Source organism: Balaenoptera musculus, chromosome 2 (genome assembly GCF_009873245.2).
Source record: "Balaenoptera musculus isolate JJ_BM4_2016_0621 chromosome 2, mBalMus1.pri.v3, whole genome shotgun sequence".
In the NCBI taxonomy this organism is placed as follows: Eukaryota; Metazoa; Chordata; class Mammalia; order Artiodactyla; family Balaenopteridae; genus Balaenoptera; species Balaenoptera musculus.
In genome coordinates, this window is record NC_045786.1 from 100,335,224 (window position 1) to 100,361,941 (window position 26,718).

The window sequence follows — 26,718 nt, forward strand, 5'->3', positions numbered from 1 at the left end:
AAGCAAGGGAACATTATATATCAGTTATGTCTCAGTAAAGCTGGGGGAAGAGAGGAGATTCCACAGTAAAATTTCATAGCCAGACTTTGCAGATGAGCCTTGAGAAGAGCAAACGTTTGATGACCATACCTAGCTTTTGCAGAATTTGTCCTCTGATATGTGTACAGACCGACTACACCAGGACCTTGTCACTTTTGTTTCTGTACAACCAGGTATCTACAATAACAGAGGGAAAAGGGGGGGAAAATAATGCCACAGTATAACACCCTTGTTCATGTGTATCTTTGTGTTCTTGGCAAATATCTTTGTGGGATAGATTCCTAGAAGTGGAACTGCTGATTTTAAAAGGAATGTACTCTTGAAATTTTGATGGATACCACTACATTATCATCCCCCAAATTATACTAATTTATACTCACCCTGTAGTGACCTTTTTCTCTCATAGTGTTATGAACACTTTTCCCCCAACACCCTCAATTTAATGGAATGAGAGTGACGGTGAGGGAAAGAGTCAAAAGTAATTTTTAAAAAGTTAGATCTAGGTGACATGGAGAGGTAACAAAACAAATTAGTGGTATGCTAGCTGCTGTGACTAAAGGGGTTAGCAAAACAGACTTGTGGTTCTAGAACTCATGGAGCTTACAGTCTGTGAAGCGCTGTCCAACAGAATTATAATGTGAGCCACCAATGTAATTTAAAACTTTCTAGTGTCCACATCAAAAGTATAAAAAGAAACAAGTAAAATTAATTTCAATAGTGTATTTTATTTAACCTGATATATACAAGGCATTATCATTTCAACATGAAATCAATATACAAAAATTGAGGTATCTTATATTTTTTTTAATGCAAAGTTTTCAAAATCCTGTGTGGATTTTACACTGACAGCACATCCCAATTCAGATTAGCCACATTTCAAGTGCTCAATGGCCACATGTGGCTAATGGCTATCATGTCATATAGCATAACTGTGGTGCAGTGTTTTCCAACTGTGAGTTGGCATCCCTTAGTGGGGAATGAACTGAGATAGAATTGAATACAAAATAATAGTCTGTATTACATATAGTAAGGTTAAGCATTGTTTCAGGGAACATTTATATAAGTGATTTTTTTTTTATATATACATATACAGATACACATATGCTGAATCTTACAGTTTGAAAGTCACTAGTCTGGTAGTTGTTCTTTTTTTTTTTAAACTATAAATGTTCATCCCCATTAAGCATAGAAGTTTGTTTGTTTGTTTGTTTGTTTTGATAAGGTGGAACTGGGCATCATTCAGGCACTTAAATGACTACAAACACCTTTCTCTTATTTTCCCAGACCTCAGGGTTTTGCAAAGTGTGTTCCATGGAAAATTAAACCCAGCCATGGTCCAGGGGGTGAAAAAGGATTGTGTAGTCAAATATGTTTGGAAAAAACTACCTCTGTATCATCCTCTATAAGTGCTCCAATGTGTATTAGCATATTAAAGTCTTTAAGTCCAGTTAAAGAAAGCTGATAGCTTTGTTAATCTTGATTTTCCAAAATTTATTTTCTCACAGAACCATTCATTTGTAAAACACCTTCCTCAGACACACTGTGAGAAATTCTGCTTAACTTTTATTGAGACTACAGCATAGGGTTTGCAACTTAAAGATAATTGCAACAGCAGCATGAGAGAACTTTCTAGGGTGATGGAAATGTCTTCTTAAATAGGGTGTTGATTACACACTTGTATACATTTGTCTCAACTGCATACCCAAGGTTTTCCATTTTACTGTATGTAAATTATACCTACGAATTTAAAAGTTAAACACAGATTGCCAGGAGCCACCCAGACAATGTGATATGATTGGCTTTTACACTTTTTTTAAATGACAATCGCTGTAAGAAATACGTTTCTACATTGTGCTCAGTATAATCATATCTAAGCAGAAGTTTCAAGAAACAAGGCTTACCTTTATCATTTGCCAAGCACTGTCATATTTTCTCTCCTATTCCATTCCATTCCATCCTATCCTATTTTATTATTTCATTTCAAAAAAAAAAAAAGAATTCCCTAGCAGTCCAGTGGTTAGGACTGCGCACTTTCACTGCTCAGGGCCCAGGTTCATTCGCCGGTTGGGGAACTAAGATTCCGCAAGCTGCGCAGCACGGCCAATAAATAAATAAATTAATTAATTAACTAGTGAATCCCACTAAGCTGACCCATAAATGTCAAAATTCACATTTTGGAAAACACTGTTTAGAGTCAGTGGTTTTCATGATAAGTGTTGGAGAGTTGCGTGGGGACTGAGAGGGAAACATCAAGTGTCTTTATTTTTAAGAAGCACCCAGATTATTTTGATGCAGATTTGTTGAGAAATATTGCCCACTGAACTTCCTAGGAGAAGGCACAGGAGCTCTGCTTGCTTCCTAAGAGAAGAAAAGATGGGTGGTGGGGGGCAGATTTGGGGAAGTGAGGACATTGGCCTGGCGACCTGGAGGAGAGAAGCAGCCCCGAGGGCACTCACAGATGAAAGGGAGAACTGTGGCTATAGGGCCACCCTGGACTGACTCCTTACTAGTGTCACGACACTGACTTGCTGCTACACTGTAGAAGGTGGGGGACTTAATGTTGACCTCAGTTTATTTCTTGAAACTATCATGATGTCAGCCCTCCTCCTGGTATCCCTAATGTGAAAGTGGACACAGGGATGTCAGAGGAGGGGATGGTGGCCGTAGCAGCAACTCTGAAGCAGAGCTCAAAGAATTGGAGTTGCCATGAGAGGGCAGGGTGGTCTAATGGCCTGCTCCGTGGCATGTACTTGGCGGGGGTCGGTTGGGACACAGGGAGCACTGGGCAGCTCTTTGCTTTAGTGGCTAAAACAACTACTCAGTTGACAGGTCTCTTAGGACCTAACTGCAGGAAAAAGATGGATTGGTTTTCATGGAGAAAGTTTAAGAAAACGATCTGTTCAGAAAGTTTCTTGATTCTTTCTGTATGTGGCGATGGCTGAGAAAGACTGATCTGGAGAACTGATTCACTGGACTGGGAGATAGAGGAACTGGATTCTCTTTTACAAATTGCCCATGGTTAGTGGTGGCAGTTCAGTCAGGTGGTCTCTTGGTGCCAGTTTAAGGTACCTATAAATTGATTCTCAAGGAGTAATATGTTAGGTGGAATATGCCTGTGATTGATCCCTAGAGAGTAATAATGTTAATTAGATGGAGTATAAACACTGGCATCTCTAACCTATAGGAAATGAATATTTTCCTTGTCAGGGTTCAGAGAAGATGTGCATTGAAATCATCTCCCTGGCATTCCACCCAGAGGCTGAAGTGATGTGTGACGAGAATGTAAAACAGGTGTATGTGGAATACAAGTTCTACGGTCTACCCTTGTCGGAGACGGAGACTCCAGTGTCCCTGAGGAAACCGAGAGCAGGAGAAGAGATCCACTTCCACTTTAGCAAGGGTGAGGCATCCCTGGTGAACAGCCAGGAGAGGAGGCTGACAGCCATTTAGCCTGAGGGGTCCGAGCTACTCTGGACTTCTGTTGGGGTGGACCCTGCTGTTTTATTTTCTTTTATTTATCAAAGTAATATATACATATGGTTTTAAAATATCAAATAGGCTTAAAAAGATTTTTTTTTAAAGATCAAATTTATAGAGAGAATGTTTTGCTTATCTCTTTTAAATTTTATTTATTTATTTATTTATGGCTGTGTTGGGTCTTTGTTTCTGTTTAAGAGCTTTTTCTAGTTGCGGCAAGTGGGGGCCACTCTTCATCGCAGTGCGCAGGCCTCTCACTATCGTGGCCTCTCTTGTTGCGGAGCACAGGCTCCAGACGCACAGGCTCAGTAATTGTGGCTCACGGGCCTAGCTGCTCCACGGCATGTGGGATCTTCCGGGACCAGAGCTCGAACCCGTGTCCCCTGCATTGGCAGGCGGATTCTTAACCACTGCGCCACCAGGGAAGCCCTAAAAAGATTTTTGATTAAAATAAAGTAGTCCTTTGCTCCACTCTTTCTCTGCAAATCACTCCCCCTCACCCCTCCCTGACCACCCCCCTCAGTCCACCACACCACTTTTCACTTTTTCTGCTATTTCTTCTGTTATTTAACCCCATGTTTCTGAGAAATGATTCTATTGCAATTTCCTGATTCACTAATTCATTTCCTGATTCAGACATTATCTGTTGACTTCCTATCTTGGCAAATAAAACTTATCTCTCTTGTATCACACCCATGCTCCCATATAGTTGGATCATAATTTAAATTTAATTTTTTTTTTTTTTTTAAACTTTTGGGTTTATTTATTTTATTTATTTATTTGTCTATGGCTGTGTTGGGTCTTCGTTTCTGTGCGAGGGCTTTCTCTAGTTGTGGCAAGTGGGGGCCACTCTTCATCGCGGTGCGCGGGCCTCTCATTATCGCGGCCTCTCTTGTCGTGGAGCACAGGCTCCAGACGCGCAGGCTCAGTAACTGTGGCTCACGGGCCTAGTTGCTCTGCGGCATGTGGGATCTTCCCAGACCAGGGCTCGAACCCGTGTCCCCTGCATTGGCAGGCAGATTCTCAACCACTGCGCCACCAGGGAAGCCCCTAAATTTAATTTTTAATTAATCATAATTGTTTCTATTATTATGGATGTGTAAACAGTCTTGCAGGGCCAAGTGGTACACCATGATTATAATCTCTTTCTTGTTTATATTTTGTTTGTCTCAATTTTTCATTTGCTTTATTTTCATTATACCGGTTGGGATTTCTTTCTGCATTCTCCAGAAGCCTTTTAAATTTTCAAATAATCAAACCTGTCAAATAATTTATCTTTTTTTTTTTTCCTGAAGTTCTCTCTTTATCTTCTTGTTCCTCTTCAGCCCACTGTTCAGCTATTATCCCACTGCTGCCATTTGGAGAGTTTAATTTAATTCTATTTTATACTGGATTTTTTATCTCCTGGGTCATGTGTCACCCTCTGATTTATTATATTTTAATGGATCATATTTTCTAGTAGCTTTTAAAGAAAGAATACACTGGAAGTAAATATTTTGAGATAGTCATGCATGAAAATTCTGCCCATATATTTGATTGATAATTAGACCAAGTATAAAAATCTATGTTGAAAACATTTTTCATTCAGAATGTCAAAGCAGTTGGTCCATGGTCTTCTAGGTCCAGGCCTGGAGTCTAACGCTTGTATGAAGACTACCCTCTACCTCCCCAGAGGACTTTAACATTTTTTCTTCATTTTTAGTGTTCTTAAATTTCAGAATAATGTGCATATATTTTCTTTAATTGTTCTGGCCATTCAGTGGGCTCTTTAAATCTGGAAGCTCATGGCTTTTAGTTCTGGGAAATTTTATTGCATTCCTTTGATAACTTTTTCCCCCTACATTTTCTCATTTTCTTAGTAGAATTTTGGATCTTCCAAATTGATCCTCTAATTTTATCACTTTTCTCCTATAATTCTACCTCTGTTTTTTTCTTTCTTTCTATTTTTTTTTGGAGGGGGTGATTTCCTTAATTTTATCTTCCAGTCATTGACTAGGTATTTATTTTAAATTTCTAAAAGCTGTTTCTTGTTCTCTATTCCACACCCCCAACTCACCCCCCCACCCTTTAAAACAGTATATCCTGTCCTTACATCATAGGAGATAGAAGTTTTTCCCTCACTCGTGTAAAGTGAGCTCAAGGGCGGCAGTCCAGGGCTGAGGCCACGTGATCGGGATCAGGGATCCAAACTCCCATCTTGCCTTCCTGTCCCCCTCGTGCCTGTCTTCCATCCTTTCGGTTGCCTCACGGTCCTTAGTAGCAGCTGCAGAAAGGAAGGCTACCTCCCAGTTTCACACACCACAGTGGGCAGAACTCAATCACGTGGCCAAACCTAGCTAAAATAGAGGCTGGAAAACATAGGCTAATTTATTTGAGTCTGCAACAATCCCATGTAGAAATGAAGAGGAAGAGGGGAATGGATGTTGAGACCTTGAGTTGAACCTACCTCAAAACCCAAATCTCTAGGCGGCCTGAAAAAAAAAAATCAGTCTCCTAGAATTCTTCCAGTTGGGCAGTGGTGGGAGCACGTTTATCCTGGCATTTGGCAGGACAGCTTCCAACACAGAGTGTAAGGCTTCTTTTATATCAGTGGTCGAAACATTTTCTTAAAGGGCCACATAGTAAACGTTTTAGGCTTTGTGGGCCAGTCTCTGTCACAACTCTTCAACTCTATCATTGTAGTTGGAAAGCCACCACAGATAGTATGTAAACAGATGGCTGTGTTCAATAAAACTTCATGAAAACAGGTAGCTGGCTCATGGGCCCAGTTTTGCCAATGTCTGCTTTATATCAATGTTTTACACATACCATTTATGAAAGTTTTAGTGCCCAAATAGCAACAGTATATGATTCTTTGCTTTTTTCCCACTTAACCCTTAATACAGTGATAGACCTGGACCCAGTGGAGCAGAAAGACCGAAGGCAGTTTCTGTTCGCCATGCTGACTGGACAAGATCCTGAGCAAGGACAGTAAGCACCTGCTTCCCACTTTGAAAGACAGGAGGAGTCACACAGGAATTTAGGAGTTTGAGTTTGGCTTTGTGGTGATATGGAATATTTTAATAACTTCTTTCATATTAATATACTCCTAATGAATTTCCCATCTACTTGAGTCTAATTTATGTTTGTGACTAACTACCTGATGCATTATATCATCTCACAGGATTAGTTCATTTCTCACCCATGCCAGCCCCTGATAAGCGCTTTTTTTTTTTTTTTTTTTTTTTGAGGCAGCAATTTACTTGAATACTTAGTGCCCCCTACGGAAAGGACAAAACGCCTTGACACTCTAGGATAATTTGATTCATTTCTCTCAAACATAGTACCATACCATTGCTAGCTTACTGAATATTATGCCTTTATAATAGCAATTTTATTTTTGACTTAAAAATGATTTCTCTACAGGAATACTTTGAAGTAAATTCTGGGTCTACTCTAAGTTTTAGGAAAGCCAATTGTCATTATTCATATAATCTGAGGAGCCCTCCTTTTAGAGGTTCCAGATGAAATGCATGGGATATATATATAGACTAAAAAATTTCTCGTTTAGCTGAATTTTGAAAATCAAATTTAAGTGGACATCTGGGTTTTCTGTTATTTGTTTTTGGCAAAATCTGGCAACCCTACCTCCTTTTCGTGTGTGTGGGTAAGAAGTAGTATGGGACTGGTGTTCTAATCCATTACTTTTCTAACAGCCCAATAAATTTATTTAATTTGCATTTACTTTGTCTCCAGTTAATCCTAAGAAGGACTGAAAAAGGAGCCAGTTGAAATAAACCGTGAATCTGACTTCAGTATCACGGTGGACTTAAACAGATATAAGCTTACTGGTAACTTTTGGAAATGGAAAGAGATTTGGTCGTTTCTCTTTTGCATTAATGTTAAATTTAGCTTTTTCTTTTCTCCTCTCAGCATTCCTACAACTCTCTCTTCCTTTATTCCTTTACAGTGGTGATCTTTTTCTTTTCTTTTTGTGATCTTCTACTCAGTTTGATTTCAATTGATTTTACCTTTGATTTTCTTTTTGCCTGTATGATATAGCAGGTAGAACATTGCCTTTGTAATCACACAGACTTCGTTCTGAATCCTGACACTTCCACTTACTAGCTCTGTGATGTTTGAGGTATTATTTAACTTGAAGGCTCCGGTGAGGATGATACTGAAATAACATAGTTTACCTAAAGCACTTGGTATTGTGCACGTGATGTGGTGATGTGAGTTACCATACGTTTTCTGGGGAAATGGGTGGAGGAGTCAGCATTATCCCTTTGCTTTGTTGAAGTTCTCAGTACGGATACAGAAACATAATCACAAACGAATATTGCTTAATGACTGTGAATGCATCACTTTCAGGATTTCTTCTTTTCAGCTTAATCGTGTTTAGCTGTGATTTAAAACGCTTGGATTTTTGGTCCTATTCTTGCTCCCTTAGAACTTTCTATTAGCCACCAATGTTAGCTTTTAAAAAATTAATAGGAGGGGCTTCCCTGGTGGCGCAGTGGTTGAGAATCTGCCTGCCAATGCAGGGGACACGGGTTCGAGCCCTGGTCTGGGAGGATCCCACATGCCGCGGAGCGACTAGGCCCGTGAGCCACAATTACTGAGCCTGCGTGTCTGGAGCCTGTGCTCCACGACAAGAGAGGCCGCGATAATGAGAGGCCCGCGCACCGCAATGAAGAGTGGCCCCCACTTGCCACAACTAGAGAAAGCCCTCACACAGAAATGAAGAACCAACACAGCCATAAATAAATAAATAAATAAATTAAAAAAAAAAAAGAATACTTTAAAAAAAAAAAAAAATTAATAGGAATATGAAATGTCCAGAATAGGCAAATCCAGAGAGACAGAAAGTAGATTAGTGGTCACCAGGACTGAGGGAGAGAAGAGTGGGGAGTGACTGCTTAATGGGTATAGATTTCTTTTTGTGGTGATGAATGTGATCTGAAATTAGATAGTGGTGATGGTTGCACAACATTGTTATTATACTAAGAAACACTGAATTGTACACCTTACAATGGTTAAAATAGTAAATTTATGTTATGTAAACTTTACCTCAAAAAATTTAATAGGTATCAGTTTCTGGAATTCAATATCATTCTTTGCTAGACTAAGTCAAGGTAATAATAGTCAGCCTTCTGTATCTGCAGGTTCCCCCCGCATCCATGGATTCAACTAACGGTGGATGAAAAATATTTGAAAAAACAATTCTAGGAAGTTCCAAAAAGCAAAATTTAACTTTGCCATGTACTGGCAACTATTTATGTAACATTTACGTTGTATTTACAACTATTTACATAGCATTTACACTGTATTAGGTATTATAAGTAATCTAGAGGTGTTTTTTTTTTTTTTTTTTTTTAAGAAAGCTGCGTTTTATAGCTACTTTATTTATTTATTTATTTATTTTTGGCTGTGTTGGGTCTTCGGTTCGTGCGAGGGCTTTCTCCAGTTGCGGCAAGCGGGGGCCACTCTTCATCGCGGTGCGCGGGCCTTTCACTATCGCGGCCCCTCCCGTTGCGGGGCACAGGCTCCAGACGCGCAGGCTCAGTAGTTGTGGCTCACGGGCCCAGCCACTCCGTGGCATATGGGATCTTCCCAGACCAGGGCTCGAACCCGTGTCCCCTGCATTAGCAGGCAGATTCTCAACCACTGCGCCACCAGGGAAGCCCTAGAGGTGATTTAAAGTATATTCTATATGCAAATCCTACACCATTTTATATAAGGGACTTGAGCATCGGTGGATTTTGGTATCTGAGGTGGGTCCTGTAATTGCTGTTAACTGCTCACTGCTTAGGAGGAACCGTGCTGTGTTCTTTACAGTATCATCTTCCAAGACTTACAACTCTAAGGAATACACTTTTTATATTCATTTTGCAATTCTGTATTCCTTCTGTTTCCTTTACTCTGCTCAGGCTTGGTATAACACTTTTATTTAGAAATGTAAAACCTCTTCTAACTTCCATAATCTTGATTTTTGTTCAACACCTCCACTGCCCATTTCAAATCTTTCAGCAAAACTGTAAACCATCTTAAAAGGAATTATATCTCAACAGTTCTGAGACAACTTGATCAACTACTTTACCTCAAGTCTTAGTTCCTTCCAGACCTGTTACTTTAAATTAAAACGATTTCTCAGTCTTGTGCTGTTGTAGTCTTGTAAAATGGAGGAAAGGGAGAAGTGATTCAGGGAATACAATGTGTAATTTATGATTACTTTTATCCTTTTTTTTTTTTAAAGCCTAAGGGTATCAGCAGTACTGAGTTAAATGGATTTTTTTCCCCCTTTAGTTTAAAGTTTACGGTAGTAAGTGATCCTATGGATGAGGAAAAGAAAGAATGTCAAGAAGTAGGCTACGCATATCTGGAACTGTGGCAGATCCTGGAATCGGGAAGAGACATCCTAGAGCAAGAACTAGACAGTGAGTGATACGTTTTTGTGCTCCTCTGTTCCACTTACGTCTAAGGAAATCATCTTAATAGTGAATACATTTTGTTTTACCTTTAATACCTAATTACCACTACAAAGTTGATGAGACAATCTGGATTGAAATCACTAGAGCTACATTTATTTCTAGATCAAGCATGAATGTAATCAGTTGTGTATCTTAGCCCACATACCTCTTGACAACTAGAATATATTATGACTCGCTAGTGTTTGAGACATGGAAATTTTGAAGACACATTGTTTTGATTTCAAATTTAAACATCAGACTTTCTCACTGCCCTTATTGACTCTGTTCTGAAAACTGTGTACCTTGTTTCCTCTTACCCACCCAGAATGGTCATGCTTGATTCTAACCTCTTCACTCCCAACATTTCAATCATAAAATCCTATTAATTTTACCTCTTAAGTGTTCTGAATCTGTCTCCACCTCCTCTGTTAAACTTCAGAACCCTTCTTTTCTCTCCTGAATTACTCACTCAACAGCCTCGTAACTACCTTCCCTGATCTACTTGTGCCCCCTTGGAATATATTCCCCAAAGAATGGACCCACTTTTCTAGAACCCAAATAAAAAACTGTAATTTCTAATACCTTCAGTTAAAACCACATTCCTTACAGAACAAATGGCTTGTTGTGCTCTGGCTCCTGCTTATCAATACAGCTTCATTTCTGCCACTTCTTACAGTTTTCCAAACTTGTCCTCATTATCTCGGCACATGCTCTACGTGCTTAGAGTATCTTTTACTTTTTGAAGACTAATGGATTGTCTCCAGAAAGCCTTTTCCGATTCTCCATTCTGGATTGGGTGCCACTTCTATGTGTTCCCAAAGCACCTAGAGTTTTCATCACAGCACCTACCATACTATACTGTAATGACTGTGTGTTTTCCATCGTCTTCCACCAGATTGAGTCCCACTAAAATATGAGGTATAACTTTATTTAGTATCCCCAGCACTTAATGTGGAAAATAGCAGGTATTTAAGTGTTTGTTTTTCCATGAACGACACTGCTGTCTGACATGTTTCTTTTTCCTTTCCCAACAGTTGTTAGCCCTGAAGGTCAGGCTACCCCCATAGGAAGGCTGAAGGTGTCCCTTCAAGCTGCTGCCGCCCTCCATGCTATTTACAAGGAGATGACTGAAGACTTGTTTCTGTGATGGGACAAGTGCTATTCCATTCTAAACCCTGAGGGAACCATAGTAAAAAGTCTCTTATAAAGTAACTTGTTCTACCATGAATTTGGTTTACTATGATGTCTCAGGCTAATGATGAAAGCTTAGAATGATGACAGTTTCTTTCTGAGATATTAGCTGGATAAAGGGAATTATTCTCTAATGGCTTAGCACTTTTCCAGGCGAGAAGCAGGCTTACTTTCAGGAACTGCAAAAGAACTGTTACAGAAGGTGAATTTACAAAAACAAAACAACAACAAAAAAAAACCACAGTTTATTATCTTTTAGTTCTTCCAAAATTGAAAATATCAAGTCCTACTGCTAAGGAGAAAATAACAAACAAACAAACAAAATCCGAGACCCCTCCCCCCCTCTTCTCTTAAAGTCACAGAACACAGAAGGAACTGCAGTGGGGCAGGTGGGTGCAGAGAGAACCAGGAGGGAGAGGATGGCAAGATAAACTCCCCAAATACTTAAAAAGCTGTTCAACAGAAATTGTGATAAATACAGGACAATGCGAGACAAGTAAAAATAAGGAGCAGCAGTGACGAGAGGCTGTGTTGTAGATGTGGCCTCTCTTCCTCTTCTCTTTTCTCATCAGGGTATTCTAGGCCCAAGGCATGACTTACCCCTTCCAGATCTAAATGTTGACTCCTTTGAGCCTCCTTCTAGATTTTCACTAGAAGCAGTACATGAGACACACCCATTTTTCCTCATATATCAGAAAAAAAACAGTGGTAATTCTGCTTCTACCATTGTACCATGTGTGAATTTGTAAAGATGAAACCGAGCCAGGGAGTATCACTGCTTCTTATGTCTTCCAAGGCAGCAGAAATACCTCAGAATCTGCATGAGGCAAGAAAGCAGGAGAACTCAGATGGAGGTACCAGCCTGATCAGACTCACTAGCTCAAGTTGTATGGTTTACACCATTAGCAAATTCCAAGAACCTTTTCTTGAGTACTGCAAAGATGGAACTTAAAAGAGATGTGAGGAAGATCATGGCAGTAGGGTAGGATGGAGGATTGAATCTGCTGGTCAAGAACCATGGTACAGCTAGTTAAGGGTCACCTTGTACCAATGTCTTGGAAATACAGCTTTGAGACATCAAAGAATAAGATGTCAGAAGCCAACGATGTCCTGGCAGAAGGTGACAGGAAGAGAGAGGAACGAAACGGTATTTATTAACAGCGGAAGCCTCTGCCCTTCTTCGGGAACACCTCCTCCCTTGCCATCTGGATGGGGCCACTGGCACGCGTCCTGGTGGGCCTGGAACTCCCCAGGTAGATTGGTCCGCACAAATGGCCCCCTAAACCCATAAACACAAATGGCAAAACTTCAAAAGAAAAAAAGGAAAAATACAGTTTCTATGTCATGTAAAATTTTCAGGGATTGGCTGAAGGAAGAATGGAGCTGAGGGCCAAAGTTCCGAAGTTACTTCCTCTTTTTCTTGGGAGGCGCAGAGCTGTGTCTGGAACCTCGGTTAGAGCCTCGGCCTGAACTGTGCACAGATGCCTTCCTCTTCCGGCTCATACTTCGACTCTGTTCCTCTTCCTCCTCATAGCGACTTTCACGGTCGGCTAAACAGAAGAACGTGGCACTAGTTGGCTAGATGTTAGCTTTAGGTATCTAACACTGTTGGACACAGCATGAAATAGTACAGAGAAGGTACTTTGGAGTCAGACTTAAGTTTTAATCTTTACTCAGCTGCTTACTAGTTGTATGATCTTGGGCAAGTACTTAACCTTTCTGAGCCTTGGTTTATTTATAAAATGGAAAACTGTTTTAGGATTAAAGGTAATCTATGCAAAGGACCTGTCACAATGCTTGGGATACAGTACTTTCCTTTTCATCTTTCATTTACATTTGGCATTTGGTTTCAGAGTAATTAAAACCAGTACTACAAAAACATTCCTAACCTGGAAGAGGCCCAGAAAGCTAGACTATTATAGGACTTAGATTTGGAGACCAAACAGCCTAATTTTGGAGCCTTACAAGACTATCATGGCTAAGGGCCCACCGGGGGGTTGAGCAGATGAAAAAAGCATCCAAGTCGGCAGAGTTGTGCCACCTGGAGAGTATGGACACACTCCAGACCTCATTTTCTTCTCTGGTCAATGAAGTTGTAGCTGTGGCTCCACATCACTTTTATATTGTTCTTATGTTACTCTTATTAGGCAAATAATATCTCAAAATATTGAAACCTGTGCCTCAAAAAAAATAAAACAACAACAACAAATCTACCTTTTCGGGCTTCTTCCTCCAGTTCATCCCAATCCTTTCCACTCTCTTCTTCACTGCCCAATGATTCCTTGGAATAATCTGGAATAACATTGATTAAGCATGATTTATTAGACAGGAATGGAACGGAATGATAAAATTCTTCCCTTCTAAAGCCTCCAGAAATGACATCAGGTTAAGAAGTCATGAACACGATTTCCTATGAAGACCAACCTGATTCTTCAGCTTCTGAGGAGTAATCTTCATCACTGTCCTCCTCCTCTTCCTCGTAGTCATCCTCTGAAGGATTAAAAGTCTCATCTTCGATTTCAGACTCAGAATCCCCTTCCTCAGCATCACTCCCCTGGTGAATTAGAGAGAGCATAATACTATACACTGGGTGTTTTCCTTTTTTTTTTTAAAACATTTACTTTATTAACTTAATGAATTAATTCAACCCTCTTAGCACACCAGCATTATTTCTATTTTACATGAAAAATGAAACAAAAACACCCAAACCCCTGAGTGACCAAGAGATAAAAAGACTTAATTAAAATTACTATAAGGTACAATCATTAGATACCCTAAATATCTCATTCATATTTCTTAAAGAGTCACTTCATCCTTCTTTACCCAGGAAAATTAACCACAGACATACTCTTGGTAATAACGCACTATGCAGAGGTAGGAGGACCATTTTTTAGAAAACAATTTTTGCAAGATGACCTGAAGAATTTTCTCCCAATACTAAGAAATTCTTTGAAGGAACAGTTTTTGTAATCTCAAATCTTGTCAGTGGCTACCAATGCCCAATTAATTTATCATTTACCTGTAAAACTAACTTGGAGAAACAACAATACCAAGTTGTGTTCAGAGCTTCTCCCGTTTGATCTGGTCCCTTATGTACTACTTATATGGCATTCTCCTCACCGCCCAAATGATAATGGGCAACACTATGTACCAGAAAAGAAACCCCACACTCACGCACCTCACCCTCAGGTTCCAGGAAAGACCAGCCACCTTGTTCAAAGAAGCCCTCAGGGTCATCAACAATGGTCTTCATAATTTTAGTCCAGTTGAGGGACTGTACTCCTTCTGTGTACTTTAGGTCACAAGAACTGGGAAAAATAACATTATAAAGTCAAAATCAATCCTCTATACTTTGTGAGAACATCCCGTGTCATCTTGGTCATTAGCATCTCTAAAGAGCAGATACCCTCTGCATACTTGGGAGCAGGTATTCTTTGCACTGTGCCACCACAACGTACCCAAACATCTGATGTCTGGTCTCCCAGAGCACTAGCCCTCACGAGAGAGCACCTTTTTTTAGTATTTAAAGTGCCTTGTGTTAAGAAATGCTCAAATGACATTTATTCACGTCTACTGAGGAGCACAGAATTAAAGTGGGTGGGAAAGAAGAGAAAAGAAAACCAAAAAACAATAATAGTAAGGACACAACAAGAAACCTTCAGCATAAAACCTGTGTGAGAGACTAGCATAAAGCCATTATGGGCACAATCATGAACACTGAAACTTCTGCTTCTAGTCATGATGGGAGTGACAAGGACTAGGTTTACATTTGCACCTTAAACAACCAGAAGACCAAACAAAATATGGAACGACAGTTTTCAAACATTGCATAAAAAGCAGCACAGGACTAAAAAATCCCTGTGGAACTACACAATGGAATGAACAGCATCAGGAATGGTAAATATGTGAGTAAATATAAAAGACTTTCCCCTACTCATTTTGTAAATTAAAGGATAGCTGTTTAGAAGCTAAAATAATAACAATAAATTGTGGAATTCACAGTATATTAGAAGTAAAATGGATGATTAATAATAGCAGAAAGGATAGAAGAAGAGAAATGGAAGCATAACAACCTTCTAACAGACGTGGTATATTATCTGAATGCAGACTGTGATAAGTTAAAGATGTATATGTAAACCTTACAGTAATCATCATAAAGTAAAACAAAGACATGAGAGCTAATCAGCGAACTAGGAAGATAATCATAAAGAATCATAAAATTAATCTAGGGACTTCCCTGGCGGTCCAGTGGTTAAGACTTCACCTTCCAATGCAGGAGGTACGGGTTCCATCCCTGGTCAGGGAGCTAAGACCCCACATGCCTTGCAGCCAAAAAACCAAAGCATAAAACAGAAGCAATACTGTAACAAGTTCAATAAAGACTTTAAAATTAGTCCACATCAAAAAAATCTTTAAAAAAAATCATAAAATTAATCTAAAAGAAGGCATAAAAAGAGGAGAAAAGCAACAAGAACAGATAGGAAAACAAACAGCAAGATGGTACGTTTACTGGTGGTCTAGGGGTTAAGAATCCGCCTTCCAATGCAGGGGATGCGGGTTCGATCCCTGGTCAGGGAACTAAGATCCCACATGCCGTGGAGCAACTAAGCCAGTGCGCTGCAACTACTGAGGCTGCATGCCCCAACTACTGAGCCCGTGCACCACAACTAAAGAGAAGGCCACGTGCTGCAACGCAAGTCCCGCATGCCGCAACGAAGACGCTGCAATGAAGATCTGGAGTGCAGCAACTAAGACCCAAAGCAGGTATGTACGTAGGTAGATAGATAAATTGACCTTCTTTTAAAAAAAAAAAAGAAAAAAATATGGCAGATTTAAACCCAGCCATGCTAATAATTATATTAAATGTAAATGGCCTGTTTTTAGCAATCCCATTAAAAGGTAGACATTCTCAGAATGGATTAAAAAAAGTAAGACCCAAATATATGGTGTCTCCAAGTAAATCACTTTAAATATAAAGTAATGTAAGTTAAAAGTATAAGGACGGAAAAAAAGACACACCATACAAACTCTAACCAAAATAAAGCTAGAAGTCTATAGTAATATCACACTGTGTAGATTTCAAAACAAGGAATGTTACCAGAAATAAGAAAGGACATTTCATAATGATGGGGAAAAAAAAAATCAAAAAATAAAAAATCAATAAACCTCTAACCAGACTGACTAACAAAAAGAGCAAATTATCAACATTAGGAATGAAAGGGGATATATGATTGCACAAATAGTAGAACTGATAAACTTAGACAAAATAAACCAGTTTGTTGAAAGATACAAGTTGATTCTAGAATTAATGTAGAATAGCCAAAATAATAACAGCCAACTTTGAAAAGGAGCTAGATGGGAAGACTTACACTACCTGATTTCAAGATTTACTATAAAGCTACAATATTCACAACAGTACAGTATCAGTGTAAGGACACAAATAAACCAATAGAACAGAATACAGTCCAGAATTAGATCCCTCTCTTACATATTCCTTTTGTTTTTTAAACAAAGATGCCAAGGTAATTCAATGGGTAAGGGATAATCTTTCCAACAAATGATAACTAGAATAATTGGCTACATGATATGCAAAGTATGAACCTTGATTCTTATACCACAGTAAAAAAAATTAACTCAAAATGGATCACAGACCTAAATATAAGACCTAAATCTATGGAACTCTAGAAGAGAACAGAAAATTTTTATGACTTTGGGTTAGGCAAAATTTATTAGATAAGACATAAAGAGCAGAAATTACAAGAGAAAAAAGTTGATCAAACATATTTCATGAAAAATTTACACTTTTGGTCTTTAAAAGACATTTTAAGAAAATGAGAAGGCATAGAAACTACTGGAAGAAAACATATGCAAAACCTATATTTGATGAGGGACTTGTATCCAGCCTAAAAAATTCTCAAAACTCAGTAATAAGACAAGCAATGTGATTTTTAACATGGGCAAAAAACATGAATATACTTTATTAAAAGTACAGAATGACACATAAGCATAAGAAAAGATGCTAAAAATCATCAGTAATCTTGGAAATGCAAACTGAAACCACAGTGAGACAGCCACCCACCACAATGGCTAATACTGAAAAGACTGACGGCACCAAGTGTTGGTGAGGATGTGGAGCAACTATAACTCTCACATACTGCAGGTGTTCCAGCCACTCTGGCAAACGATTTGGTAGTTTCTCATCAAGTTAAACATACACTTAACCATAAAACATATGACACAGCAATCCCACTCTTAGGTCATTTATCCAAGAGAAATGAAAACATATGTCCATACAAAGACCTGTACATAACATTTATAGCAGCTATTCATAAGACCCCCAAAGGGAAACAACCCAAATGTCTATTAACTGATAGATGGGTAAATAAACTGTGGACTCTCTAGTATATACAGTGGAATACTATTCAGTAATAAAAAGGAATATAGTAATGATGTGCAGAACAACTTGAATCAATTTCAAGAGCATTATGCCAAGTGAAGGATGAAAGATACAAAAGATTACGTACTTGTACGATTCAATTTATGTGAAATTCTAGACGAAGCAAAATATATAGTGACAGAAACCAGTGACAGGGTTGAAGGGAGGGGACTGACTATTATAAAGGGGTATGAGGAACTTCTGTGAGTAAAGGAAATATTCTATGTCCTGATTATGATGGTAGATACAAGACTGTACACGTTTGTTGGAACACATCAAATCATATACTTAAATTGATGAATTTTATTACATGTAAATTGTACCTCAATAAAGCTGATTTTAAAAAGTCATACAAATTTAATAAATATTTGTGATACCATATCACTTACCTGAACATGTTTCTTAGGAAAATCCTCATATTAACTATAAATTTGTATCTTTCTCACAGTCTATCTCTAAGCTCTCTCAACCCACTTCTTAAGAGGAGATTTATATTTATAGTGCCTCCCCTTCACAGATAAGTGGAGGCGGGGAGGAGGGCAGAGCAATCTATACTCATGGCTACACATGCCTCACCCTTTACCTATGTAGTGACATCTCCCTTTTAATCAGGGTTCTGGTACTTCGATGAGGAATTCTTTTAGCTGAAGTGTGAGTATATGAATGTCAAAGGCTAAAATAAAAATATATTCTATCTCATCTTTTAGTAAAAATAGAGAACTAGAAAGAAATATCCCCCACTTTTTGTAAATAAATTATTACATGTGTATGGATCTTTTTATACATCCATCAAGTAGAGTCAAAAAAGATCTCAGATTTTGATTTTCCTATATCCATCAACTACTGTTGGGTATTCAGGAAAAAGTGGCTCTATGTCTAACAGATCCCAAGTTTTCGAGTCCTGGTTGGTAACAACCCAAAGGCAGTTTCACTAAGTACACCAGCAGATTTTATGTACGACATACCACACTCATATTCTATGGTACAATGTTCATGGGCTAAGTGTGAGATTGCTGGCAGGTCTACTTACTTCAACCATTCCTTGATGGGGTCAAGAGAGGCAACAGGAATGGCATTGATCATTGTCACTTTCTTGCTGTAGTCCTTGTAGACGATTACCATGTCAAAGTTCTTCAGGTGAAACTGGACTCGCTCAAAGTGAATCAGCTCCACTTCATCCAACGTCACCACAAAAGGTGGCTGTCAGGAAAGAACAGGATTATTTTCATAAAAATACTTCCCACAAAGCACTAGCATTTTCAAACACTTTCAGGATCTAAAAATCACTACACAAAGGATAACTAAACTGTTTTTTTGTTTGTTTTTTGGGACAAAGACTAAATACAAGATACCAAGAAGCCCCAGTGAAAGGATCTGCAAGATCAAAATCTTTCCTCAAGGAGAATACATTTAAGGAAATTATGTAAAGAAACTATCTTTAAAAACTAAAGAGACTTTCAAAAATCATTTGTTCAGTAAGTTTTATATCTAAGTAAGCATCACAAATGAAAATCCAAAGAAATAAGGACCTAGTTTTCAAAATGTCTACCCTCTTGCGTTCTTTTCTCTAACACTTGTTTTCCTAAAAAGAGGTCAGAAATACTCACCCACTCTGTAGCATTTACCAGCGCACTACTAGTGGGCTGGAGGAGGCAGGTACTCCTATAGGGAGCGCCATTGAATCTGAAAGACAGCAAGAAACTCACCTAAGATGGGGCTCATTGCAAGAGAAACTGCTGCTGCCACAACAGGCTTCTTTCCTTTTCCCATTCCAAACACAACTCCAGCATGCTTGCTGGAAACTCATTTCCAGAGGGAGCCTCTCAGTCTTAGCCATTCACCCCAGCCCTTAAACATTTCCAAGAGGGAATGGATGTCCATAGGAAAAAGGACATGATATGTCACGTTAAATTATTATTAAAGGAAGAATAACTAATTTTTCTAAAGGCCGAAAAGAGGAGGAGATACATTACCCCAAGTCCCTAAAAGGCACTTCAAATTCCAGTTCCTCCTTAGTTAGAGCCTCTACTTTCTCAATGAAATTTTTAAAGGCTGTTTTCAGTTTGTGCCTCATTTCTCGTTCCATCTGCAGAAGAAAAAATTACGAATTAACTATAGTTATCACTTTACTTGTTAACAGTAATCCCTTCAAAAAGCATGAAGTGCTTTTGTAGTCCTTAATTCTGATAACTATGATACTAACACAGATACTTTATTACAGGTCACCATAACATTAACTGTAGAGCTGAGCCTGCAACTTAAGTCTAATCCATAAGCCATAGCACTACACCATGCCAGCAGATACTTGAGAAAGTTCTGCATAGTTTCAGGTGTTGTTTATAAAATATAACAATTACTGAACTCAGATCTGGACTGCATCCTACCTCACTCCCCTGCAAAACCAAATTTCACCTGCTCAGCATAGAGGTCATCTCGGTCATGCATATGCTGATGTTTCCCCAAGTCTGTGGTGATCTCCCCAACTTCTGTGTAGAACTGCACATCTGTGTGCCGCTTCTTCCCAAACATGATGGCATTCTGAGGGCATAAAGCAGAAAGAACAAGAAAGAAGTCATAAGACTTCTTCCACAAAGAAGTCTACACAACAGACAAGCAAGATAACAAAACATGAAAATATTAAAATATCTACACTGGAAACCACAGCATTTATGTAAAAACAGTTAAACCATCCCTGGTGTCATCATCAATAATGACATCTGGGAATATGAAAGAGTATAAATTTTTAAAAGCACTCCTATTTATTAGAATGGACTTTGGAGATTATGTTGGTAATAAACTGTCTAAAGCAAAAATTTTCTATTTCAGAAACAGGAATTTGGAGAAGACCTTATATGTTTCAGAGGTCATTATATAATCACACCAAAGGAACAAACACATTTAGCACCTTCTAGATGTCAGGCACTGTGGACTTTATAAGCATTATTTGATTCAATCCTCCTGATGACCTTATGTGATAGGTGATATTTTTCATCACTATTTCAAGGGAAAGAGGAGATAGAAAGATCTTGCCCAAGAGCTCACAGCTAGCTGATAAAAAGATATACCTTGAGGTGAAAGTGCAAAACAATAATCATTTCCCCATCACACGGCTGGAACAAAGCATGCTTGATGTTATTGTATAGAATATCCACTTTGTCTCCTCGGACAGACGTGAAGCGAAAACCTGGGGGGGAAGTAAGGAAGCAGCTAAGTACCAAGGAACATCATCAGGTTAGGCCAGAAGGTACTGAATCTTTTCTGGCTGATTTGAACAGGGTCAGAGGAAATGCCAATAAGGTACAGAGCTTTCCTTTCCTTCTGGCCATACAGCGATGTCAAAGTAGATTCCTCCAAGCACTTCCTTGCCCTACTATATTATCTGATCTGTCATTCCTACAAATGTGCCCCTGAAGACAAAGCCCAGGCACATGAGAGATCATCCATACCGTTGACATGGGCCTCCAGTGAGCCTTGCATCCTCTTTTGGGCAATATTCGGGCGAATGTACAGATCTTTCAGTTTGGGATTACTCCGGTTTAGATTGATCACCAGTGAGTCTTGTTTCACAATGCCCTAAGCAGAATGAAAATCAATGTGAATTTTCACGTATCTTTCCATGTCCCCAAAACCCACATGTGTCCTTTTGCACAAAGGTGCTTTGTTGGTGTTCAGGTTCACCTCCTTCTCTTTTTCTTCTGCTTCCCGAGTCTTGTAACGCTTCTGCACTTCTTTTATAATTCGGAAAGCATTCTGAAGGTTCAAGGCTGGTACTGTCTGTTCTCCAGGTGCCTTCATATTTGAAGCTCGGTATGTACTGCAGAAAAGGGGAAGTACTTATGTGAGTTTCTTTATCACGCCAGGTAACCTGCACCCATTATTATGTTTTATAACTGGTTTAATATCTTTTAGGAGAAAAAGGTACTACTGAATGGTGAAATAATGTCTGGAAAGCTGAAAAAACCTCCCTTTCTTCTCTCTTAAACACAGAATATTATAAATGACTAATCCATTGGGTGGGGTAATCACACACATATTTCCAATCCAGCATAAACTTCCCCAAATTATCCTATTCCACCTCAAGAATGAATAGACTCCAATGTGGCACACATTTGAGATTTTATCACCAAATATGTATATAGTGAGGATAAAATATCTTCACGAGGATTTAAATTAGGTTCCATCCTCAAAACAGTACAAAGTTAGCAAGGTGAACCTAATCAAGTGCCACTGAGGAAGGTGCTGCCATTCACTAGAATGGGGGAGAACACAGCACAGAGAACGAAATGTTTCTGAGGGTAGCGCTTCTGCCAACAGGCATTTGGGGATGGTTGTTTTCCTGGGAACTCACATTTCCTTGACAAAAGTGGCTTCTGGGTTAGGAAAGATGTTGCCCTCATTCCTGCCCAGAGCACTGCCTGGGCAATAGAAGTTGATTCGCAAGTAAGTATAATCTCCTTCCACGGACATACTTATATTCTGTCCAAAGAAAGGAAAAGCATTAGCAAAATAAACAGATTTCTTTCCTAGATAAAGATCAGTAGCTATAGAGATGCTAAAATTAAGTTAGTAGTTACAAGCTGCTAAACCTAGCTTGTAATCCTTAATCTAAAACTAATAAACTACATATTTAGCCTATTTTTTTATATGACCAAATGTGTGTTTCCAAAAGAATCACTGAGTTCTCAAAGTTCTTTCTATGTGCCACATTTATGAAAACAGGTTAAAAAATTCTCAAAGTTCAAAGAGAAATAGGAAAATTATGTTTCTAGACTAGATCACTTAACTTTCTCCAAAGTGCAAACTGGAAAGGAAGGAAAATGACAGCAGGAGATTAGGGAGAGGGGGAAAGTCAGTAACGTGGGAAAGGCAGAGTCAGAAGGAGCAGAGTGTGAGAGACGATGCAGACAGGACAGTCATCTATGATAAGCAGGAGAGTCATCTATTTTAAGACACTGTTTGGATGGAGCTTGACTCAACGTTAGTACCTTTATTGTGGCAATGTGAAAAGGCGTTGCAATGCCAAACACAGGCATTATTACAGTCTCGTATTTCTTATCAATATAGATCTTCATTTCCCGAATATGTGGTTCCTTAGGCATCAAAGACGGGTTTTTATAGGACACATTAGATTTACGAGCTCTGGAGTGGGAATAAAATGTTTTTGAGAAATTTCTGCAAATCACGTATAACCCTAAAACCATCTTACTACCCCATGCAAACTCTTACTTCTGAATCTGCTGTTCCCCCTTCTGTTCAGTCAATCGCCTCTTTGCTTCCTCATTGAGTTGAGCCGCCAGTTCTTTTTGATGTGCTCTTCGCTTTTCTTCTGCAGTCATCTCATTCTAGAGAAGGGAAAACCCAAGTTATCAGAACCTGTGAACCATCAAAGTAATACAGTAAACTTAATAAACTTACTCGTGTTCTTTCTGTAAGTAATGCTGCTCGGGAACCTCTTCCCAACAGGTCCTCAGCCTCATCTTTCTCCTCTTCCTCTTCTTCCTCATCCTCATTCTATGGGGGAAAAAAAAAAATCATAATCAGAAATTCAGGTCTTAATTATTTTAGCCAATATTGTTTATCTTCTTCACTGTATCAAACTTCCTATACCACTCATTTATCTTCTTCCTACCTTTAGAAAAATCCCCACGTTCTTCACTTTCTTCTTCACAGAAGTGAGAATGGTAGCTGGGCCATCCTGGAATACAAGGAGGAAGTTAGACATCTGTAAGAGCATTTAAGTGAAACACTTTCACTTTCAAACCCAGTAAATAGCTGGGCCATGCTTTGAACCTTCTGGTACTAAAAAATCTTTGACAACAAATAAAACCAGTTATCTTCTGAAACGCACATTAGGAACTACAATTTGGGAGGCAACACTGGGATCATGATTAAGAATACAGGCTTGACTTGAAACCTGGCTCAATCACTTTCCAGCTCGGTGACATTAGGCAAGTTACTTATACTTCTCAGTGCCACAGTTTCTTTATCTGCATACTTGGATAAGAGTATTTACTTCATAGGGTTATTATAAGGATTCAATGAATTAATGCATAAACATGCTTAGCTTATAATACGAGCGCTGAAATATTTGCTATTATTAAGAATCAGTTCCTGCTAAGTGAAAGAAACCAGTCACAAAAAGACCCCAAATATCCAGAAAAGGCAAATCCTTAGAGACAGAAAGTCAGTGCCTAGGCCTGAGGGGGAAATGGGGAGTGACTGCTAATGCGCACAGGGTTTCTTTCTGAGGTGATGAAAATGTTCTAAAATTAGACTGTGGTGATAGTTGCGTAACTGTGAATATACTAAAAATCACTAAATTGTACACTTTAATTGTATGGTATGTAAACTGTAGCTCAATAATGCCATTACTAAAAAAAAAATCAGTTCCATTATTAGAATCAGTTCCTGACATTATCATAATCAAGCCACAATGTAACAAAGGGTTTGGCTTAAACAATCTCTATCCCTAGTGGTATTAGGCTATCATAGGGATCTCTCCTTCCCCTTAGCTAGCATTTAACAAATATCAAAACAAAAACCCACATAAAATAGATAAGCAATAAACCAGAGTAAATAAGGATTTACTATGTAGCACAGGGAACTATATGCAGTAACTTATAATAATTTATAATGGAAAATAATCTAAAAATAATATATAACTGAATACTTTGCTGTACATCTGAGACTAACATAATATTATAAATCATATTATACATATATTATACATACAAATATTATAAGTCATATTATACATATATTATAAATATATTATAAAACATAAAATTATAAATTATAAATTTCAATTAAAAAAAAAGGGGGGGGAACCATAGGGTAAAAATGTGCTTCCAAAGTCAGTTCACGAGCACTCACAGTGGAAGAAGCAGTACATACCTCATCCACAAGCACTGTGTCACCAATGAACAGGGCATAGGTTTTCTCTTCTGGTTTCTTCCCTTCCTTGTTAGTCAGGTCTGAGAATCCCAAATTGATGCTGAAAACCATTCCTGAAAGAGCAAAACAGGAATGAGTCAATGACTGTGAAAGGATGGAGAAGTGTGATTTTATACAGAATAGAGGGAGACAAAGCTAAAAGAAAATTTTCAAAAAGGTTATTTTTCTATTGCATGCATGTAAAACTCACCTTTCTTCAGTTTGTACTGATTTTTACTATTAATTACTAAAGAGCCTTCACGGAATTCAATGCCCATTCCAAACCTAAAAAAGGAATGAAGAGAAACTTCAGCAATAGGCTAAAAGACCTCTAACCTGAGTCAAGTACAATAGATCCTATTTCAATTTTCAAGATAAGGCAAGCAAACGTGATGAGTGATTTGCCCCTGCTGATCAGTCAGTTAAAGAAGATCTGAGGACAGTCTTTGGGTTAATATGTTGAAAATGACTTTCTAATTAAATACTGCATATAACACTTACTATATTTAGTAGAATGCTGATAACTGGCTTCATTAAGTCACCTAGGCCAAGACTTGGTATAGGTCAATATATTTCCTCTTGTCCATCAGAGAAGTCCAGATATAAACTATATACCCCAACTAGCTTCTATCTAAGGAGACTGCCTAGAGCTTTTGCTTCTCAAATGTCTTTGGTTCTGTAGGATGTTATTAGGTATTTCTAGGTGTTCAGTGGTCAAATACATTTGAGAAACACTGGATTAAATAAAAATTGAAAAAAGAATTTAAATAGTAGGATATCTCAGAGTACTTAATTTGCAAATATGAGCTGAGGTGTTCTAAGAAAGGAAATATAGTATGTAATGTCTCCTCACATTTGTAATTTAAGGCTGGAACACTATTAGCATCTACTACATTGGTCTGGAAAAATCTCCACCCTAACCCTGGGAGTAGAACTCAAGTATTTCTCACATTCTCTGATAACATAATGTCTCTGGCACACAGTGAAGTTTAATAGTCCATAAATATTGGTTGAATCATCTAAGAATATTTTGCCTGACTGCCAGTCATGAAAACTGACTCATAGTGACAACGTATATCATAGCATCTTACCCAAGGTTTTTGGTAATTTTGTTCAGCAGCTCTGGCTTCTGCTTTTTAACCACATCCATGACAGCATTATATACATCACATATCTTCACACCTAATGAGACAGACATGGGACATTAAAGCATCTTTCAGAAAAAAAAAACCCAAAATCACATTTTTTTAATCAACATTTTTTTCACCTATTAAGTCCACTAGGGACATCCCTGGTGGCACAGTTGTTAAGAATCCGCCTGTCAACGCAGGGGACATGGGTTCCAGCCCTGGTCCAGGAAGATCCCACATGCCACGGAGCAACTAAGCCCACGCGCCACAACTATTGAACCTGCGCTCTAGAGCCCGCGTGCCACAACTACTGAAGCCCGTGTGCCACAACTACTGAAGCCCACGCACCCAGAGCCCGTGCTCCACAACAAGAGAAGCCACCGCAATGAGAAGCCCGCGCACCGCAACGAAGAGTAGCCGCCGCTCGCCACAACTAGAGGAAGCCTGCGTGCAGCAACAAAGACCCAATGCAGCTATAAATAAATAAATAGATAGATAGATAGATAGATAAATAGATAAATAAATAAATAAATATTCCCTAAAGCAGGGTTTCTCAAAGCATAAAATAAGGAATACAGTTGCAGGAGTGGTAGGACTTAGAAATGTGCATTTTAAAAAACAATCTGCCTGGTCATTCTTTAATTACACTGTTTTTTAGAATCACTCCAATGGGACTGTGGAACCCAAGTTGGTCTCAGTGAAATAATTTAAGAGTTGATAAAAGGCATCACATTAAACTTATTATACGTTTTGAAAAACAGTACTACTAAATGGGTGAATTACTGCTGGAAGAACTCTGGACTTAATTTTTCAGGGTCTAGGATATGAATACATATTTCAAGCCAGATATGGTAGCCTCAGAGGGGTTTTTATTATTAAACTACCTAGGACTATGATTTCTAATTGGATTTCTCAAGATCGACTTGAGGTATCATGGGGGAATGGTGTCTGGAAGCTCTGTGAAACATGAGTGGGCTTACGAAGTGGTTTAAAGGTGGTAAACATAAAGTCCCATTTAGCCATCTGGGAGTGAAAAGTCTCAAGGCAAAAGAGGTCAAGT

The 26,718-nt window shown here is 38.7% G+C and overlaps 2 protein-coding genes across 3 annotated transcripts in view; one reads left to right on the top strand and one right to left on the bottom strand.

Annotated features, from left to right (window-relative positions):
• The window catches only part of LOC118891023 (X-linked retinitis pigmentosa GTPase regulator-interacting protein 1-like), a 66,139-nt gene extending 54,886 nt beyond the window's left edge, over window positions 1–11,253 (top strand). Inside the window, exons 12-15 of the mRNA XM_036844566.1 lie at window positions 3,247–3,439; window positions 6,402–6,486; window positions 9,805–9,935; window positions 11,003–11,253. Coding sequence (XP_036700461.1) covers window positions 3,247–3,439; window positions 6,402–6,486; window positions 9,805–9,935; window positions 11,003–11,115 — 522 coding nt within the window. The 3' untranslated portion in view covers window positions 11,116–11,253. The remainder of the gene's footprint in view (window positions 1–3,246; window positions 3,440–6,401; window positions 6,487–9,804; window positions 9,936–11,002) is intronic.
• A 113-nt stretch (window positions 11,254–11,366) lies between these two features.
• Window positions 11,367–26,718, bottom strand: part of SUPT16H (SPT16 homolog, facilitates chromatin remodeling subunit) — a 34,340-nt gene continuing 18,988 nt past the window's right edge. For both annotated transcript variants that reach the window (XM_036844576.1, XM_036844577.1), the window contains 19 exons: window positions 25,620–25,710; window positions 24,740–24,813; window positions 24,490–24,602; window positions 23,225–23,290; window positions 23,011–23,106; window positions 22,822–22,937; window positions 22,581–22,734; window positions 21,944–22,071; window positions 21,274–21,409; window positions 21,042–21,168; window positions 20,661–20,779; window positions 20,008–20,133; window positions 19,569–19,681; window positions 19,203–19,278; window positions 18,626–18,795; window positions 14,338–14,467; window positions 13,584–13,713; window positions 13,374–13,451; window positions 11,367–12,709 (listed from right to left, as the gene is read on the bottom strand). In XM_036844576.1, the coding sequence (XP_036700471.1) occupies window positions 12,564–12,709; window positions 13,374–13,451; window positions 13,584–13,713; window positions 14,338–14,467; window positions 18,626–18,795; window positions 19,203–19,278; window positions 19,569–19,681; window positions 20,008–20,133; window positions 20,661–20,779; window positions 21,042–21,168; window positions 21,274–21,409; window positions 21,944–22,071; window positions 22,581–22,734; window positions 22,822–22,937; window positions 23,011–23,106; window positions 23,225–23,290; window positions 24,490–24,602; window positions 24,740–24,813; window positions 25,620–25,710 (2,189 nt within the window). In that variant the 3' untranslated portion in view covers window positions 11,367–12,563. The remainder of the gene's footprint in view (window positions 12,710–13,373; window positions 13,452–13,583; window positions 13,714–14,337; window positions 14,468–18,625; window positions 18,796–19,202; window positions 19,279–19,568; window positions 19,682–20,007; window positions 20,134–20,660; window positions 20,780–21,041; window positions 21,169–21,273; window positions 21,410–21,943; window positions 22,072–22,580; window positions 22,735–22,821; window positions 22,938–23,010; window positions 23,107–23,224; window positions 23,291–24,489; window positions 24,603–24,739; window positions 24,814–25,619; window positions 25,711–26,718) is intronic.